The sequence below is a fragment of the Rhincodon typus genome, chromosome 23 (assembly GCF_021869965.1).
Source record: "Rhincodon typus isolate 14 chromosome 23, sRhiTyp1.1, whole genome shotgun sequence".
Lineage (NCBI taxonomy): Eukaryota > Metazoa > Chordata > Chondrichthyes > Orectolobiformes > Rhincodontidae > Rhincodon > Rhincodon typus.
Window position 1 is genome coordinate 26,525,242 of NC_063354.1, and position 18,370 is coordinate 26,543,611.

Sequence of the window (18,370 nt, forward strand, 5' to 3'; positions counted from 1 at the left end):
TCCCTGGGGCATTGTACTTGGTAGTTTGCCTGCCTGACATTTCTCCCCTTATGTACAGTCATTATTTACCTTGAATTCCCACTGCATCCACTTTCAACAGCAGCCTTTTGTGAGGCATTTTATCAAAGGCTTTTGGAAATCTATGTACACCCCCTCATAGTTTATCACTGTCAGCTTGGAATGTCTGTCCCTCAGCAATATTGAAAAGGATGTTAAATTAGACAGAATCTTTTCTTGCAACACTAAATTAGCTATTATTTGCTTAATTATTTTCATATTACTTGTCATAGAATTTGCCTCTGATAAACAAATGTATTGTTTTGCAATACATGGAGGTAATTTAATGTGCAATAGATTAGAGAGTTGCCAACCTCTGCCACTGTAATCCTTAATCTAATGTGGTGATGCCCAAACTTATGCAATTTCTTAGGACGATTTTTAAAACTTTAGCACAACAAACATAGAATGAGACCAGCTAGGTAGCTCTTTTTGGAGCTGGTTCAAACAGGTTAGGTCAAATGGCTTCCTTCTGCATTGTAAAATTCTATGATTCTATGAATCTACAGGCACTTTTTTTGGGGTATATTCATTTATAGCTGCTTAGAGAATATTGCATTTTTAATAGCCAAAAAACTTCTTAAAGTAGTTTGGTAGAATGGGTATAAAGCAGTAAAATTACATGTCACTATTTCATCACCACATCACTCAATTTTTATTTGTTTAGGAACATGACGTTGTTGCTGTAGTAACATTGGATTCCGTTATTAGATTGACTATACATGACAAGGCTCCACAAATACTTATCCTAATGCCTTGTCAGGAATCAGGATCTATATGTACAATTTGATAGCAATTGAAACAGCACATGGAGTAAAGCATTTGTGCTGCTTTAGTGATTTCCACTTGGCAAGTAGCCCTTGGAACTAACAACTTTGTTGTTCATTCTTAGCAATTGAAGTATCAAATAACCGTTACCTATCCCAGGATCAACATTTGCACACATCCTCGAATTTTCCTAGTTTTCAAATGCCAATATTCCTCAATTTGATTCAACATATAATAAATAGCATATGAATGCCAGAAATTAGTGCAGTTATCTCTTATTGGTTCTTGTGGTACTGTAATAGTTGCCCTACTTCTGAATCAAAAGGAACAGGCTCAACTCCCACCTGCTCCAGAGCTGTGTTAAAACATATCCAACTACACAGATATTTTCAATCAATGATGAATAATATATTGACCCATTTGGTTCATTAATGTCACTTAGGGAAGGAAACGGCCAGCCTTACCTGGTCTAGACTACATGTGAGTTGACACATAACAAATGTAGTTGACACTAACTGCAATTCAGGGTGAGCAATAAACACCAGCCCAGCCAGCGATACCCACATCCTGTGAATCATTTCCTTGATTGTAATGAAAGCTATTTGAGACTTGAAATAAAGATTGATAAGAGAATAATGGTGTTCCAGAAGAGTGCAGCAGGAACTAACTTCATTGAAAGGTTTAGGTAATATTAAAAAAGGGAAAAAAAAAGCTGGAGGGCTTTGCATTACTATAATTCTTCAATTACATCGATAGCTCGAAATCACACCATTTTCTATATCTATTAAGAAGTGTGTAGCATATGCATTTCATTTTCCCTACACTTTTCATCCAGGACATTCCACAGGTGTGAATATTGGTGACATCTACAGTAGACTGAACAAAAACTGACAGTAACCACTCTCCCCTATTGAATGACAGTGCCAGTCAGAACATTCTAGTGATATTGTGAACCTCACTAGTGTAGTCATTTGCAGAAAAAAAAACTCTTCCTTCCTGTCACAAGACCACATCCCTGTCTATCATCTAAACTGCACCATATGACCTGAAAATAGTAACAGATTCAACATTCATAACACTATATTGGCAGAAGGAACTGATTGGTTGTTGTTTAGGTACAGGGGAAGGGAAGAAAATGAAAATATAATGCCAGCCCACAGGGAGTAGCAGTTTGGGAATATTTAACAGACGAGATCATGCCTAGTAGAATAGTGCTTTCTCATCAATACAGAGCCTAATCAACACTTCCTCCTTCAGTTACTGCCGTTATAGAATCTCCAGGTTCATGTTATGACCTTATAAACAAAAAAAAATCTCGCTGGCACACACATTTCAGTATAAAATGTTAAAATAAATGCTCTCATTCATTCCAAAGGGTTATCGAATTTCTTGGCAAAGTACTTCACAAGACCAGACATCATTTCCAACCACATATTAGCAGGATTTTTATTGCACAGCCAAGTAATTGCATTTGTAAAACAACTTTTAACTTTAGTTAAGTTGAACTCAATACTAATATGACAAAAAGTTGCCCTCCCACTGTTGAACTCAAGAAATTAAATATTATATGACTGCCTTTTCTTACTTCAGTGACATATTACCCATTAGTAAAGTAACAAAAAATGTTCATATTTTAATAAAAGAATGTTCAATGAAGAAAGGGAAAAATAAATAGTAAAAACGAACGATATTACTTTTATGGAAAAACTTGCGAAATGTAGACAGCTACAGCTACAGCCGCTGTCAGCATGGTCTCACTCCTTTCCTTATTTGGAACACCATTCTATTCACATTAAGAACTATACATCTAAGTTTTTGTAAACTTATCATCAGTCAGACAATACAGAAAAAGACACACTTCATGCCCATGTATTTTCAAAGAAACAAGTAAACATATTGAAGTTTACAAACTGCAGTGCTGTGCCTCTGGCAGAATTATGAGCAGCACATTCCTCTCTGCCTCCAGTACATATCGTTGCAGTTTAGACATTGAGATTAATTTAGAAAATTGAATTTGTTGTTGTTGACAAAGCTTATAAACGATTTGCTGATATAAGAAACAAGACATGTATGAAAAAGCTTCTTTATTCTAACAAACGGCATACCATTTTTGAAAGCTCCAAGTCTCAATGATTCCAGTAGGAAGCATAAATGAAAGACAGACACTGTCTGCTCAGGAAAGGGAATCGTGGCCAGAAAAATACAAACTTCACATAGATCATTTGCTATAGTTCGCACTAAGTACTTAAAACTCGAAAATAAAGATTTCAGTAACCTACCTGAAATTCTGACTCTGTCCATCACTACAAACAGCATTTACAGTAGTATCCACAGCAATATTGTTTATCTTATCCCGAGTTGGTTTTGTGCAACTGTCTGCCTGATACAATTTCTTCAATCTGTGCAATCATGAATGCACCATATTACCACATTACCATGTGCTGATCATATGTTTGTACCACACACTGAAGCAGCATTGTCAGCTTGTGGCTTAAAAACTGAGCACGTGACTACATTCATAAGCTTAAAATAACCTACCAGAAGGAGGCAACTGTACATCCTAAATATACATCTGCACAATAATTCTACTGATAATCATTTTTAAAAATAAAATATTTGAAGTGCTCAGATTCAACTACCAAGTAGACTGAAGTTAAAAAATTATAATATGAAGTGTAATACAAATGCAGCATTTACCTTGGAAGAAAGATTTAGTTCATATACTTCCATGAAATTGTTTTAGAATGGAATGACAATTATATTAACAAAAACGAGTGGGAGCATGATCCTGAGCTCCAACTGACCAGCAGAAATTCTAGTGACGTTTTAAACCAGGAAAAACTCAAAACAATTAATAAATGCTTCAGGAAATGTGATGCATTACAGCCTGCAACACAATCTCACAAGTTTTACTTTGTTAAATAAAAATGTTCTGCACTTGCATTTTAACTCCTAGCTTTATTCACTTGCAGTATAGCAGGGTGAAGCCATTGGAATAGTAGTATTAGAAATGCTGCCCATACAAAATCAGGTAGGGTGGGAAGTGTGTACTCACTTAAGAATGTTAGCTGGCTGGCATGGTACAGAGACTGAAAGGGCCCATTCTCCAATCTCAGTTGCAGCACTTCCTGAAGAGCTACCTCTTTGCCTTGCCCAATGACTACCCCTCTGGCCAAATAGCCACTTTTATTTTAAACCACTTGTGGGATGTGGGCATCACTGGCTGGCCAGCAGATATTGCTCATCCATAGTTACCATTGAGAAGGTGGTGGTGAGCTGCCTTCTTGAACTGCTGCAGTCCATGTACTGTAGGTTGACTCACAATGTTCTTAAGGCGGGAATTCCAAGATTTTGACCCAGCGATACTGAAAGAACAGTGATATATTTCCAAGTCAGAATGAGAAGTGACTTGGAGGTGGTGGTGTTCCCATGTATCTGCTGTCCATGTCCTTCTAGATGGAAGTGGTTGTGGGTTTAGAAGGTGCTGTCTAAGAAACTTTGATCAATTTCTGCAGTGCTTCTCATAGCTAGCATACACTGCTGCTACTGAGCATCAGTGAAGGAGGAAGTGGATGCTTGTGGAGGTGACGCCAATCAAGCGGGCTGCTTTGTCCTGGATGGTGTCAAGCTTCTTGAGTGTTGTTGGGGCTGCACCCATCCAGGCAAGTGGGGAGCATTCCCTCACACTCCTGACTTGTGCCTTGTACAGGGTGGACAGGTTCTGGGGAGTCAAGAGAGGAGTTACTCGCCACAGTATTCCTAGCCTCTGACCTGCTCTTGTAGCCAATGTGTTTATGTGGTGAGTCTAGTTGAGTTCCTGGTCAATGGTAACTCCAAAGATGTTGATCGTGGGGCAGTGATGAAAACACCATTGAATGTCAAAGGGTGGTGATTAGATCATCTCTTATTGGAGATGGTCATAGCCTGGCATTTGTGTGGTGCAAGTGTTGTTTGATTCTCTGTGACAGACAGAAAACCTTATGGTGCCTTATGGACGATGACAAAGCACATGGTGGGATGTAAATTATAAACACTGTTGCTAATAATGAAGTAGAATAATGTATTCTTGTATCTATGCATTATAAAGAAAATAAAGGACACTTGTAACATGCTCCAAGGCAACACATGATCAAATGCAAGATTAAAAAGATTAACTATTAAACCAGAGATAACAAGGTGTAGAGCTGGATGAACACAACAGGCCAAGCAGCATCAGAGGAGCAGGAAAGCTGACGTTTCGGGTCTAGACTCTTCTTCAGAAATGGGGAGGGGAAGGGGATTCTGAAATAAATAGGGAGAGAGGGGGAGGCGGATAGAAGATGGATAAAGGAGAGGATAGGTGGAGAGGAGACAGACAGGTCAAAGAGGCAGGGTTGGAGCCAGTAAAGGTGAGTGTAGGTGGGGAGTTAGGGTGGGGATAGGTCAGTCCAGGGAGGATGGACAGGTCAAGGAGGCGGGATGAGGTTAGTAGGTAGGAGATGGGGGTGGGGCTTGAGATGGGAGAAGTGGATAGGTGGGAGGACATGTTAGGGAGGCGGGGATGAGCTGGGCTGGTTTTGGGATGCGGTAGGGGGAGGGGAGATTTTGAAGCTTGTGAAGTCCACATTGACACCATTGGGCTGCAGCGTTCCCAAGCGGAATGTGAGTTGCTGTTCCTGCAACCTTCGGGTGGCATCGTTGTGGCACTGCAGGAGGCCCAGGATGGGCATGTCATCCAAGGAGTGGGAGGTGGAGTTGAAATGGTTCGCGACACTTCCACCATCTGCAATCTGACCCCACCATCAAAGACATTTTTCCCTCCCCACCCTTATCTGCTTTCCAGAGGGACCACTCTCTCTGTGACTCCCTTGTCCGCTCCACATTCCCCACCAGCCCCACCACACCCGGCACTTTTCCCTGCAACCGCAGGAAGTGCTACACCTGCCCCTACACCTCCCCCCTCACCCCCATCCCAGGCCCTAAGAAGACCTTCCACATCAAACAGATGTTCACCTGCACATCTGATAATGTGGTATACTGTATCCGCTGTTCCCGTTGTGGCCTCCTCTACATCAGCGAAACCAAGCGGAGGCTTGGGGACTGCTTCATGGAACACCTACGCTCGGTTCGCAACAAACAACTGCACCTCCCAGTCGCGAACCATTTCAACACCCCCTCCCACTCACCATCCTGGGCCTCCTGCAGTGCCACAATGATGCCACCCAAAGGTTGCAGGAACAGCACCTCATATTCTGCTTGGGAACCCTGCAGCCCAATGGTATCAATGTGGACTTCACAAGCTTCAAAATCTCCCCTCCCCTGACCGCATCCCAAAACCAGCCCAGCTCGTCCCCGCCTCCTTAACCTGTCCTCCCAACTATCCACTTCTCCCATCTCAAGCCCCACCTCCATCTCCTACCTACTAGCCTCAACCCACCTCCTTGACCTGTCCATCCTCCCTGGACCGACCTATCTCCTCCCTACCTCCCCACTTACACTCACCTTCACTGGCTCCATCCCCGCCTCTTTGACCAGTCTTTCTTCTCTCCACCCATCTTCTCCTCTATCCATCTTCTATCCGCCTCCCCGTCTCTCCCTATTTATTTCAGAATCCCCTTCCCCTCCCCCATTTCTGAAGAAGGGTCTAGGCCCGAAACGTCAGCTTTCCTGCTCCTCTGATGCTGCTTGGCCTGCTGTGTTCATCCAGCTCTACACCTTGTTATCTCAGATTCTCTAGCATCGGCAGTTCCTCCTGTCTCTGTAACTATTAAACCATTTGTCTTGGTGCTTGAAAATTCCACAATTGTATTCTAACTTCTAATGCATCCGCACATAAAATCATTAGCAACTTCTAAACAAAAACATTTTCAGAGCCTCTTCACAGTAAGAAATCTACATCCTCCAAGTTTTGCCATGATTGCCAAATTTATCTGTCCAACTCGTTACCTTGTGACAGGAAATAGGGGCGTTTTACAGCCTGTTATCTGAGGGCCAAGGTCACAGTCACACATTATTCCTATCAATGAGGATGGGTGACAGGATGAATAGATGTTACTGAGAAATAATCGAGATTATACTGAGAAATACTGCACTTTGTTCTACTGCAGATAATATAATGCAATCGTATTACAAGGGTGGAAATGCTCAAATAATTGAACAATGAAAATGATAAAGGAGAATATCTTTAAAACCAAGTTCCGACAATGAAGTCTGTTACAGGCCCAGAAGTACAACTATTTATAATACGCTTAGCAAATGATAAATGAAATTTACCATGTTTTGAGTTTCTATTTCTTTCTTTTCCTGCTATTTCTGTCCTCCTCTCTCCCCCAGTATTGTTGACACTAACAATCTGAATTAGATTGCTTCTTCAAAGCTGGATGTTTTCTCTTTTAGAGAATACGATGATGGAGGTTTCATCAGTGTATGGTACCATAGAATATGAGTGAATGGGCTTGTCTGCTGAAGAGAGGCACCCAATGGAAGCGGGAACATTTCTCCAGAATCAAGGGAAAATTCAAAACCAAATCACCCTTACATACATCCTGGCTCCATTGCTTTAGTATTAGAGCAGCATTAGTTCAATTCTGTAAGATGCCAATCCATCTAATCTAGGTGTTCAAGATGGTGGCGCAGTAGCAGGGCTGAGCTCAGGGCTCATTCACACTGGTCTGGAAGACAATTCCACCCCTACCCAAGGTCTCCCAATGAGCAAGCCCAGACTTTCAGGCTGAGTCAAGGCTCCAGGTCCATAGCCAGGCCTGGGTGCCTGAAGCAACAGGACCATCGGCAAACAGGATGGTGGAGGAGGCTGACAACCAATGACCAGCAGCAGTTTCTGGAGGAACATTGGATGGGGAACCAGAGGTACGGAATCCGCACATCTCCAGCCCCAAGGCTGCAGCTCAGGGATGCAGCAGTTGCAATTGTGGCAACAGCAAAAGGCCCATAACCAAGACTCCAGAGGCTGTTTCAGAGACTCTGGCTGATGTCTAGTAATGACTGGAGGAGCAGACGAGGAAATAGAAGACAAAAAGATGAACTGTATTACAGTAACATCTTGCAATATACTCAGTGTTTCAAGATGGTGCTGGAGTGTGGCAACACTGTATAACATGTGAAAAGACACTTTTCTCTGTAGTTTTATATAAGTGACAATATATCTAAATCTATGGTTACTCTATAGAATAGTCCATAGACTTGAATGACACAAAATGTAAGGAAATATGAAGAGCAAAGATCAGGCAGACATTAGGAAGTTAAATCAAGGAACAGCAATCGACAAAAATTAATGGTTTTTTTTTGCTCCACGTGGGTGGGATTTGCTGCCAGTGAGATGGCAGAGTTCCAGAAACTGACATAGAATTGATCACCATGCCAGCACCCGCTCCTCTTCCAGCTTTCACCAGCATGGATAGCCTGCCTGCATTAAAATCATTTAAGGCACTAATGGAGACCTGTCGGCACATCAGGTCTATGTTAGGTAGGTGACTAAGAGGTGATTGATTTAAAAAGAAGCATTTATGAACCACTTACAAACACAGAAGTCCCCAACCTGCGCTAGCCGAGAACTAAGGCAGCAATTCACCAGGGTCTCTGAACTAAATACGTAGCAACATGCATTTCATTTGTGAGACTGTCACATTGAGAAAGCTTTGATCAGTGAAACAGAAGAGCTCCATCCACAGCCATTAACGGGCTACTGTTCTAGGCATTGCTTCTATTAGAGTGCGAGAATTGAATTTTCTGCCATGTAGTTGTCAATCTGTCAAGGATTTCACTCGCCTTCAGCTACAATTACGAGGTGCCATCCTTCAGCACAGGAGAGAGGACAAAAGATTCTTCAGTGACACCTTATACCTCTGCCGAGTGGCAAAAGCAGAGGCCACACCACCAAGTGTAGCAGCACCAGCACTAAATCCCTTCTCCTCAGATCCATACCCTTCCAAATGTTAGAGTGATTGGACACCCAGTTTCAGCTGGAAAGAGAAGAAATGTCCAACAGAGTCTACAGGCAGAGGACCAACTCTCTCAAAGTGTCTCATCACTAGTGCCCCAAGGGACCAAGACTTCTATGGCAAGTCACTGTTGATATTATGGATTTCTTGGAAGAAGATATCCTTTCTAGTGGAGCAGGTGGGCACACATTCTTTTCTTGTTTTACTGTGGCATTATTGGAAGCGTTCTGTTGAGCCTCTGGATTTACCCGAGAGTGTTGCTGCAATTTCAAAGGGCTCTACATTGCCCCTAGGCCTATGAAAGGGAAGTGGAGCAGATACCGACAAGAAAGTGAAACCTATGCTAATAATCTCTACTATTTAGTCAAAGTCCTCATTTGCTCTTCTGAAGCAGTTGTGATCTCACTCTCCAGTGAGCTTGCGACCAAACCAGCCTTTTCCAATGGTCTGCTTGCAGTGCACTCATGCTTACTGCCTCACCATGTTGTGATCAGATTTCTGTACTTCCCTCCAAACTATGTACATCACCAGTGGCCAGTGAACGATGACCGAGTTAGATCAAGTAACAGTGCTCCTGATCACTTATGTTGTTGCTTTCACTTTTTCATTGGGCTGTGGAGATTGAGCAGACAGCAGGTTTTGTCTGGAAGCAGATGATGTAGGAAGTGAAAGGTTCATGGTGACACCATTGACAACTGACAATACCCGATACCAGGATAGCGGTGATCTGAGAATTTGGAAGGGGCAACAGGCAGGACCATACCATCATTCCCAGTATTCTCAGCAATGTCAGATGCCACAAACTCTGTCACGGCTTAATCCAGGATGCTAAAAACCATCTCCACTCAGGAGATGCAGTTATCATTGTCTTCCACTGCCTTAATTAGTGTGTGTGTGCTACCTTGTTCTCCAAGAGAAGAGGCAGAATGCTAGCCATTGTGTTGCACTGTTTTTGAGAGATATGCATTCCATAGTTGAATAGTTGCCAATGTGTGAATATCAGGAAGAGTATCTAGATGTTGTTTGGTGAGATTCCCAGGTATCCAGGACCTGGTCCTGGGTAAGAGATAAGTGGATTGTGAATTAAACAGTACGAGATGTCATGGTGGTGTGGACTGGAGGTCTCATGAAGATACATTCACTGACCTTGCCCACCCATGAGATCATTAAACCTCCTGTGTCACTGTTGCCAGCACCTCCAGGAATTGAATGCCCTGGTCATTTGTTTTCAATCGTTCTTGTGGATAGTTCTTATGGATATGCTGCTCTCCTGAGGAACCATGGTAACTGTTCCCCTGACCATGTTTTGTAAGAATGCTTGGCACCCTCTCATTGCCCTCATATTCCATTTTCCTTTTTTTAAATTCCAACATTATTTTGATGGACAGCTTACTGTAAGGTGGTCTGACTGGCTGCACCAAAACAATTTTGTTCCCCCTTACCTTTACTGCACAGGGAGTGAATCACCAGCATGAGGAAAATGTGATGAGTAACCGATGCTGCTATCAGCAAAGAGGTGGGAGTACCTTCAACAGAAACTGTTCAGGTAATCGCTGAATCATCTCCACACCTAAGAAAATGAAGCTAACAAATTTTAGTCCATTATGCCCAAATCTTAGGGCCTGAACGTTATTTCTATTTCTTCCTGCTCTTCCCTTGGACAGAAAAGTACGAAGTATAAAAGAACCTGCAATCTGACAAGCAGTAAAAGGAAAAGGAAATGTTCCATCTGTAACCACAGACAAAATAGCTGGTCATCAATGAAAGTAACAATTTATGGGATCCTGGAAAAACTACTGTAAAGGATAGGGCTAACCACACTACTGGACTTTCAGCTCAAATGTCAAACTCAGAATTCAGATCTGGAATTCAGGTCTCCAAGCAACGAGAAAGGTTTTGTTTTAAAAAATCCATGTACTTTGACTCAAAAAAAGGTAGGAAACATACTAAACTAAAAGGTTTAGGTCATGAATGAAGGATCATTCTTGCACAGAAATTCAAACACAAGTGGCTTTTTAATGCTTTGCTCTTAGAGAGCCGGTCCACTCACATGCACATTCATCTGTCTTTCATTGTCAGTTAAGGTTTCATTTTTAAGTTGTATTATTAGAATTTATATTCTTCAGTATCTTTGCCTTTTTAACCGTTGAATCCTGCCATGACTAAGTTTATTTAAAAATAATGCAAAACTCCATTTAATATTGCTGTCTTTGCATTACTGTTGGGAATGGGGAGGTTGCTGAAAGACCCGAGATCCCACTACTGGCAGTTCTTACTATCTCTGAGTGAGTTATAATCCCACTGCGAAGCCTCTTCCAAGGATGCCCACTTTGAAGAAGTTATCCTCCTCCCATCGCAAAGATCCCAGTGGATCTCTCTCCTGCTGCAACCCTTGGGTACCTTCCCCAGCCCCACCCCTCCTCTCTATTTATTTCCCAGCTCCCTTCCTCGTCCCCATTTCTGAAGAAGGGTCCCGACCCGAAACATCAACTTTCCTGCTTCTTGGATGCTGCCTGGCCTGCTAGGTTCCTCCGGCTCCACACTGTGTTGACCCTGACATAGTGTCATTTTAAAATTTGTGTTGTAGCAATATTAACCAGGAGGCATTACCTGATATTATAGGAACATACAAAAAACATAGGAGGAGGAGTAGGCCATTTGGCTCTTCGAGCCTGCTCTACCATTCATCATCATTGTGGCTGATCATTCAGCTCAATAAGCTTTTCCCAATTTCTCCCATACCCTGTGATACTTTTAGCCCAAAGATCACGTCTAATTTCTTTTTGGAAACATTCAATGTTTTGGCATCAACTGTTTTCTGTGCCAGAGAATTCCAAAGGCTTACCACTCTCTGGGTCAAGAAATTTCTCCTCAATTCAGTCCTAAATGGCAACCCCTTAGACTGTCACCACAAGTTCCAAATTCCTCAGTCATCAGGAATACCCTTTCTGTGTTTATATTGTCTAATCATGTTAGACATTTATGGGTTTCTGGTAGATTCTCCCCTTTCTTCAAACTCCAATGAATATTGCCCTAAACAATCTAAACTCTCTTCATATTGTCAGTCCAGCCATCGCAGGAAATAGTATGAAATTAGATTGTGGTAGATGTAGACACATAACTCAAACCCTGTGGTGGATCTATTGAAAACAGAGTCAAATATATTTGAACAGATGGGTTATCATCATGTAATGCCCAAATTAAACATTTGCACAAAAATAATCAATAGTAAAATGGGAGCCTAAAATAAATGTAACTATGACTTTTAAAAGCTTCATAAAAATCTCTGTAAACACGTGACATTAGCGAACCAATCATTTGTGAATGATAATGCTATCACCATTGATCCAAACAAGACAATAGGACAAGAGGACACAAAATCATTGTTGTAAAGACAATGTTTATAATAGATAACAGGAAATCTTTGCATTTACAGATGGTGATCAGTAGCTGCACAAATGTCTGGAAGATGGATTGAAGCCAGAAGCCTGGATTCATTTAAGAAACAGAGTGAAATTAATTAAGCTGCTTTTGCAGAGAACTAGTATCAACATGACAGGTTGAATGGCCTCCTTTGGTGCTGTTACCATATTATGATTCTATTCTATGACGTAAAGCGATAAAATGGGACTGATATTTATTGGATTTCCAATGACACACCATTGCGACTGACCTCCCCTATGTGTTGGCTCTGAACTATGCCATTCTTTTTCAGCATACCTATTGAGACATGCTAAGTAAGAGCAGAGAGAAATATTGAATTCATAAATGAAGTTTATTCAAACATTCTGCAGTCCAGACTCTTTTAGACTTAGATTGCAACAAAGTTGCTCATACCTGCTTTCAGCTCAAGATGAATTGCGTGATAAAGATGGCAATTTATTGCACAAGGACCTCAGCAGCAAACAGTGTGAAACAAATTCTGTGACCAATCAAGTGCGGATCAACCATTTAGATTAAAATGAATAGTCAGCTGATTAAAGCAAGTAAACACCTTTGAAACATGATTACAGACAAGAAATATATATCTAAATATGTTTCAATTGTATCATATCAATGCTAGCTTATCAGGACTTCAAATTAAGAGAAGGACTTACATTGCAGAATATCAATATGTAGCAGATGTAATGCTTTTAACAATGCAAATTGTTCCTGCCACACCTAGCAGACATTTTTCAGATTTTTGAAAGTGCACACTTTCAGAAATTAGTACTGCAAAACCCTCCCCACTGTGACACCATTGCCAATTAGGTTTAATGATTTGAAAGGTATTTACATTTGAAATAGCAGTGCACTGATATTCAAAAAAATGATTTGTTCGAAGAGAGACAGCTGGTTTGGTTAAAACATTATGCTTTCACTTACCCAACCACTGAATTAACGCTGAAAAGTAGGATAACCTTCTGCTGGCTGCTCAGCGTTTAAGGTCCAGACCAAACCAAACCAAGTTTGATGTATTGTTTATATAATTCTTACGAGATTGGTGCATTTTGCCTTACCAAGTAGCTTATAGTTCCACATTCCTGTCTCTTGGGTCAAGTTCTGGGAAATGTTGTGGTGCTGTAGTTTCAGAGGTGAATAATCAGCCTATAGCTCATGGCTGCGCACATACCATATCAATTTTCTGGCACATGGCTACTAGCACAATGTGGCGGGTTCAGGCAGTCAATGCAGCAGTACCATAATGTGCATTAGATTCTTCAGGTACTATCCATTTTAACAATTACTTTTAAGTTGTTGTCTCTGTGCTGCCTCTGCACTGAACCAGTTGCCTTCGTAAAAGAAAGGCTGGAAATGTGAAATGAGTGGCTGTGAAAAGGTAACTTATATAAAATGTAACTCCATTACCCGCAGTTCAAAATATAACTATTAATGTTACTTTCCCATTCACCAAGAGATTTCCACCCTTTTTGTTTTAAAAAGTATCAGTGAAGTCAGGCACTTTATGGGGACATAGAAATTAAGATCGGTCGATCCTTTGAGGCTGCTCTGCCATTCAATAGGCTTTTGAATGTCAAACTGTTTTGTTCTTCTGTGCTTGCACATGTTGAACTCATATCAATGAATTGCCTAATTGAACATTCTTTCTATTGTATGAACCAGTGAATAAAAATTCCCATCTCAAGAAAAAAAAGTAAATTGAAGATATCCAAGCACCAGCATCCATTGCTATTTATGACATGTGCAATGGTTAGATTAAACAGAATTAAATTAGCAATGATTTAGTGTGTCCAGAATTATGGGGTTGTTGTCCAACAATGTCATTCAGCATTCTTACAAGTTTGGTCACAGTGGTTCAAACTACAATATTCTAACTGGATGAATGCTTGCACTTGGCAGAGTGCAATCAGATTTCAGTGCATTATTTTGACTCAAAATCTATTTCCCATGTCCAAAACTTCAGAATCCAGGTCTTTAACCTTGCACCACAAATGCCTGATCCTTGGTTAGGTTTAGAAGTTACAACCTCATAATGAATTACAAGAATGGCTCCAGGGATGAGAAGAGACTGAAGAGCTTAAGACTTTGCTCGTTGGAGAGAACCAGGCTATGGGAAGATCTGATTGAGGTTTTCAAAATCATGAGGAGGCTGGCTACAGTAGATGGGGAGAAACTGTAAAAGGAACAGGAACAAGAGGGCATAGATTGAAACTGATATGCAAAAGATGCAAGAGTGAAGTGAGGAAAAAACCTTTTCCCTCAGCAAGTAGTTAGGGTATGGAATGTAATATCTGGAAGTGGGGAGAAGGCAGGTTCAACTAAAGCATTCAGCAGGGCATTGGATGATTATTTAGACTAAACTAACACACAAGGGTAGCGGGGAAAAGGCAGGAGATTAACACCAAGTAATGATATTCATTTGACAAACTGCTGGAGCCTGATGGGCTGATTGGCCTTCTTCTGCACCATAACACTGCTGTGTTTCTATGATTCCTGAAGGATATTTTCATATCCCTCATTTTGTCGTGGTTAATAGGTAAACAGGCTCTTGTAAGACCTGGAGGTTAATACCTAAATGCTAAATAATAAATTATTTAAGGAACAAAAATAAGTGTCTGAAAAAGGACAAGGACAGTTGATGTGTGGAAAGACCACCTGTAAGTATTCCTTCAGGCCATAAACCATTCTCACTTGGAACAATGTTGCCGTTCCTTCACTATCACTGGGTTAAAATCCTGGAATGTTCTCCTCAAGCACTGTTGGTTTACCTACACCACCCAGACTGCAGTGGCTCATCACCACTTTCTCAAGGGAAATTGAGAATACACATCAAGTGCTGGCCTCGTCAGCAATGCCCATGTCCCATGAAAGAGTACACAAAAACAGTTGTATGTACAGTACAGTAGGTCGAATTATGAGCTACTGGATGGCTTAAAAACTGTAAAGAGGTGATCCCTTGTTTACATAATTAGGATAAAGGGTGCTCAAAACATTGTTGTAAATAGCTAATTGATGTACTTCAGGCTACAGAAAGAAAATTTACAATGATGGCACAGAAGGTGTCATTCCAAGCAGTTCTAATGTAATCATCAGTTTCCAATCAATGAATTCTATGTAAGCAGGATGAAGCAAAAGTCAAAACAAATTCCGAGTTTTTACAGATCCAAACAACAATATGTATATATAGTCTTCAGAAGGCAGTGGAAAGTCTAACCTCTTGGTAACAAGAGTGTAAAACCATATCCCTTGGGGACTAAAATACGATAGGATGCACATGCTGAAGGTTATCAATGCAGGTTTCACCCAAATAAAGTGATATCCTAAAAGAGATTACTCAAAAACCATTCCAGAAATCAAGTCAGGTACACATCAGGCAAAGGAACGAGAGCAGGTCGCGTGTGTGTCCTTAAAAACTGGAAATGAAGTTTGACATGTTACAATTGTGAGCAATATATTATTGCTCATAATACATGCTGATGAAGATGCACAATGCAACTTTGGTACAATTTGAAATAAGAGCTTTAACGAGGAAGTCAGAAGCTGATTTTCCACTCAATGGAATCAGGTTTGATGGCAGAATTGATGTGTCTGAAACTTACAGTTGTGAACCCAGAAGGAGCTATATTGCTCCAGGGATCCGCAGGAAAACTGAGGCCTGTGTGTCCCTGGACTCATTTCCTTCCTGTCTCACTTCCTCACAGAAGACCAGCTTGAAACACATTCCCTGTCAGCTGGAGATGGCTAACTGGATTGCCTGTTGGCAGGCACTCATTGCCATTCGAAGGGAGAAGTGGAAAAGTCATACGTAATTTGGGGTTTGGTTCCAACTCAGACCTGAAATTCTGAACATGTAAATTAGTTTTGCACTGATCACTCCCATTTACCCAAAACGTACACTGGGATAAAGCCTTCTGTTTTTGAACTCAGACTAACTAAGCTGTTCAGAAAGGTTTTGTAACTCCTTAGAATCTTGGGAAGAGTTCAGATCTGTGCCTCAACTTATTTACTTAGTGTGCAGAGAGGGAAAATAAAGTGGCCCCTGATTAGTCCTGGTATTGTAAAGTGGGTGATAGCTAATTGAATCCATAGAAAAGTAAATTTAGTTAATATTACTGTACATTTGATGCTTCTAGCCAATATAAATCAATACAAGATTCTTTAAAACTGCCACAAATCTGTAATATTTCCTGGTCTTCAACACAGAAATTGTTTAAATAGACTAGCTTAAGTGGTTGCATGTTCGTCTTTGTTCAACAATGCTTGAAAGTTTTTTTTTTCCTGTTTTTCTCTTGTTGTTTTCTACAAGTACTTAATAGAATTAAACTGGTCTGTTTTCTGTGGTGACAGTATACTCATTGACCTCATTGAAGAAGCAATTGTTTTTAAACAATATTACCAATTCAGTTCCAAAAGAAGAAAGGAAACTAGATTAAATGCTGTGAGAAAATCCTACAGCAATGAGTGACTTTCACAAAGCCGCAATGTCAAATCACATGACAAAGGCTTCACAATAAAACTGGCATGGGATCCAGAGACTACACTTTACAAATACTACTTTAGCTGGAAAACACTTCGGAGAAGTCCAATAACTTTGAAAGTGACCATACAAATGCAAGTATCTGTGTTTTCCATTAATCACATACCAGACTGTGGTAGTGGGAAGGTTGAGTTTTGGGACAACTGGTCTTCATAATTTAGACTTTGGAATCAAAGTTACAGTTTGTAAATTTGCAAATGATGGGTGGGGTTGGGAAATAATACCAGAGGAAGAATTCAGTATGTTCCAAGAAAACAATAAACTTGCAGAATGGCCAAATGGTTGGCAATGAGTTTCAGTACAAGTAAATGTGAGGTATTCCATTTTTGGCAAGAAATGTATATTATTTATCACATATTATTTTGGAAATTAGGAATTTAAATAGGGTGGAGGGGTAAAGGGATCTGAGAGCTCAATAGGAACTCCAGTTACAATTACAAGTCATTAAAAAAGGAAGCAACACAGTTTAATGTGGCCAAGAAACAGTAAGTCAAGCATGATAGGTCATTTCTAGAATTGAAACTTGAAGTGTTTGGAACTCTTCCCCTGACAATGGTGGAAGTGGGATCATTGATTACTTTTAAGGCAGAGGTAGTTAGATTCTTGATGAACAAGGGAGTCAATGGTTAGGGGAGCAGATAGCAGTCGTGGAGTTGAGGCCATAATTAGATCAGCCATGAGTTTGTTGATAGCAGAGCAGGCTCAAGGGGTTGAATGGCCTACTCCTGATCTATATTCATACTTGTGTGTACAAAGTGTACAAAAAAATCTGGATTAAACCACAGTGGATTTCTGTGTACAGCTCTGGTTGTGACACCACAATAAAAAAGGATGTGGAGGCACTTTCTAGAAACAGCAAAAAAAAGGTATCAAATGAAAAGCAGAATTACACGATTATAGGTATCATGACGAATAGATCAATTCTCTTGAAAATGGCTGAGGGGTGACTTAATTAGTGCGCACAAATACATAGGATATTATAAATGTACACAAATATATTCCAGCAGAATTGACAGACCGTGTGTTTTCCACGGAAGAGTGGAACTAAATGCTCTCAATATGAGAAATCAAAGAAATCAAATTGCAAGCTCTGAAGAAATTTCTTTACCTCAAGAGTGGGGACAACATTGAACTCAATGCATTAAAATGTAGTTGAAATGAATAATAGAGATGCAAATCAGCAAACCTTAGGAGGGAGAAGAAAATAGACAAGGAAGCATGGAAGTAGACCATGGAGATAGAGGGGAGTGCATAAATGCAGAAATGGACTGGTTGACCAAATGTTGTGCTGTACATGTTTTATGGAGGATTACATAAAATATGACAAGTTACTGATTTTCCATACACTAATGTTAATTAGGTAATTACTTACTTGGACTTGTGATGTCAGAGGTTCTTCTCAATTTTCCACTTGCTGTTCTTGTAATTCCTAAAGCAACAATAAGAACAATTTTCACATCAAGTTGATATACTCATCCTAGATTTCTTTCCTCTTGATTTTCGCCATTATTCCACCTTTATTCATCGAGTGGTTTACACAGACCCTCAGTGCTCGAAAGATCTTTGCACTTCAATTGGTGGTGTCAAAGTGACAACTTAAATTTAGCTTCAAAGTAGGTACCAACAAGAA

The 18,370-nt window shown here is 40.5% G+C and overlaps 1 protein-coding gene across 8 annotated transcripts in view; it reads right to left on the reverse strand.

The window, feature by feature from the left end:
• Window positions 1-18,370, reverse strand: part of LOC109920333 (septin-9-like) — a 745,967-nt gene that overhangs the window by 214,622 nt on the left and 512,975 nt on the right. For 2 of the 8 annotated variants that reach the window (XM_048610635.1, XM_048610638.1), the window contains exon 2: window positions 18,113-18,169. The exons of 5 other annotated variants lie outside the window; for them this stretch is intronic. In XM_048610635.1, coding sequence (XP_048466592.1) covers window positions 18,113-18,169 — 57 coding nt within the window. Of the gene's footprint in view, window positions 1-3,104; window positions 3,292-18,112; window positions 18,170-18,370 lie in introns of those variants that run through there. One more of the 8 variants, XM_048610639.1, reaches the window with a different exon arrangement.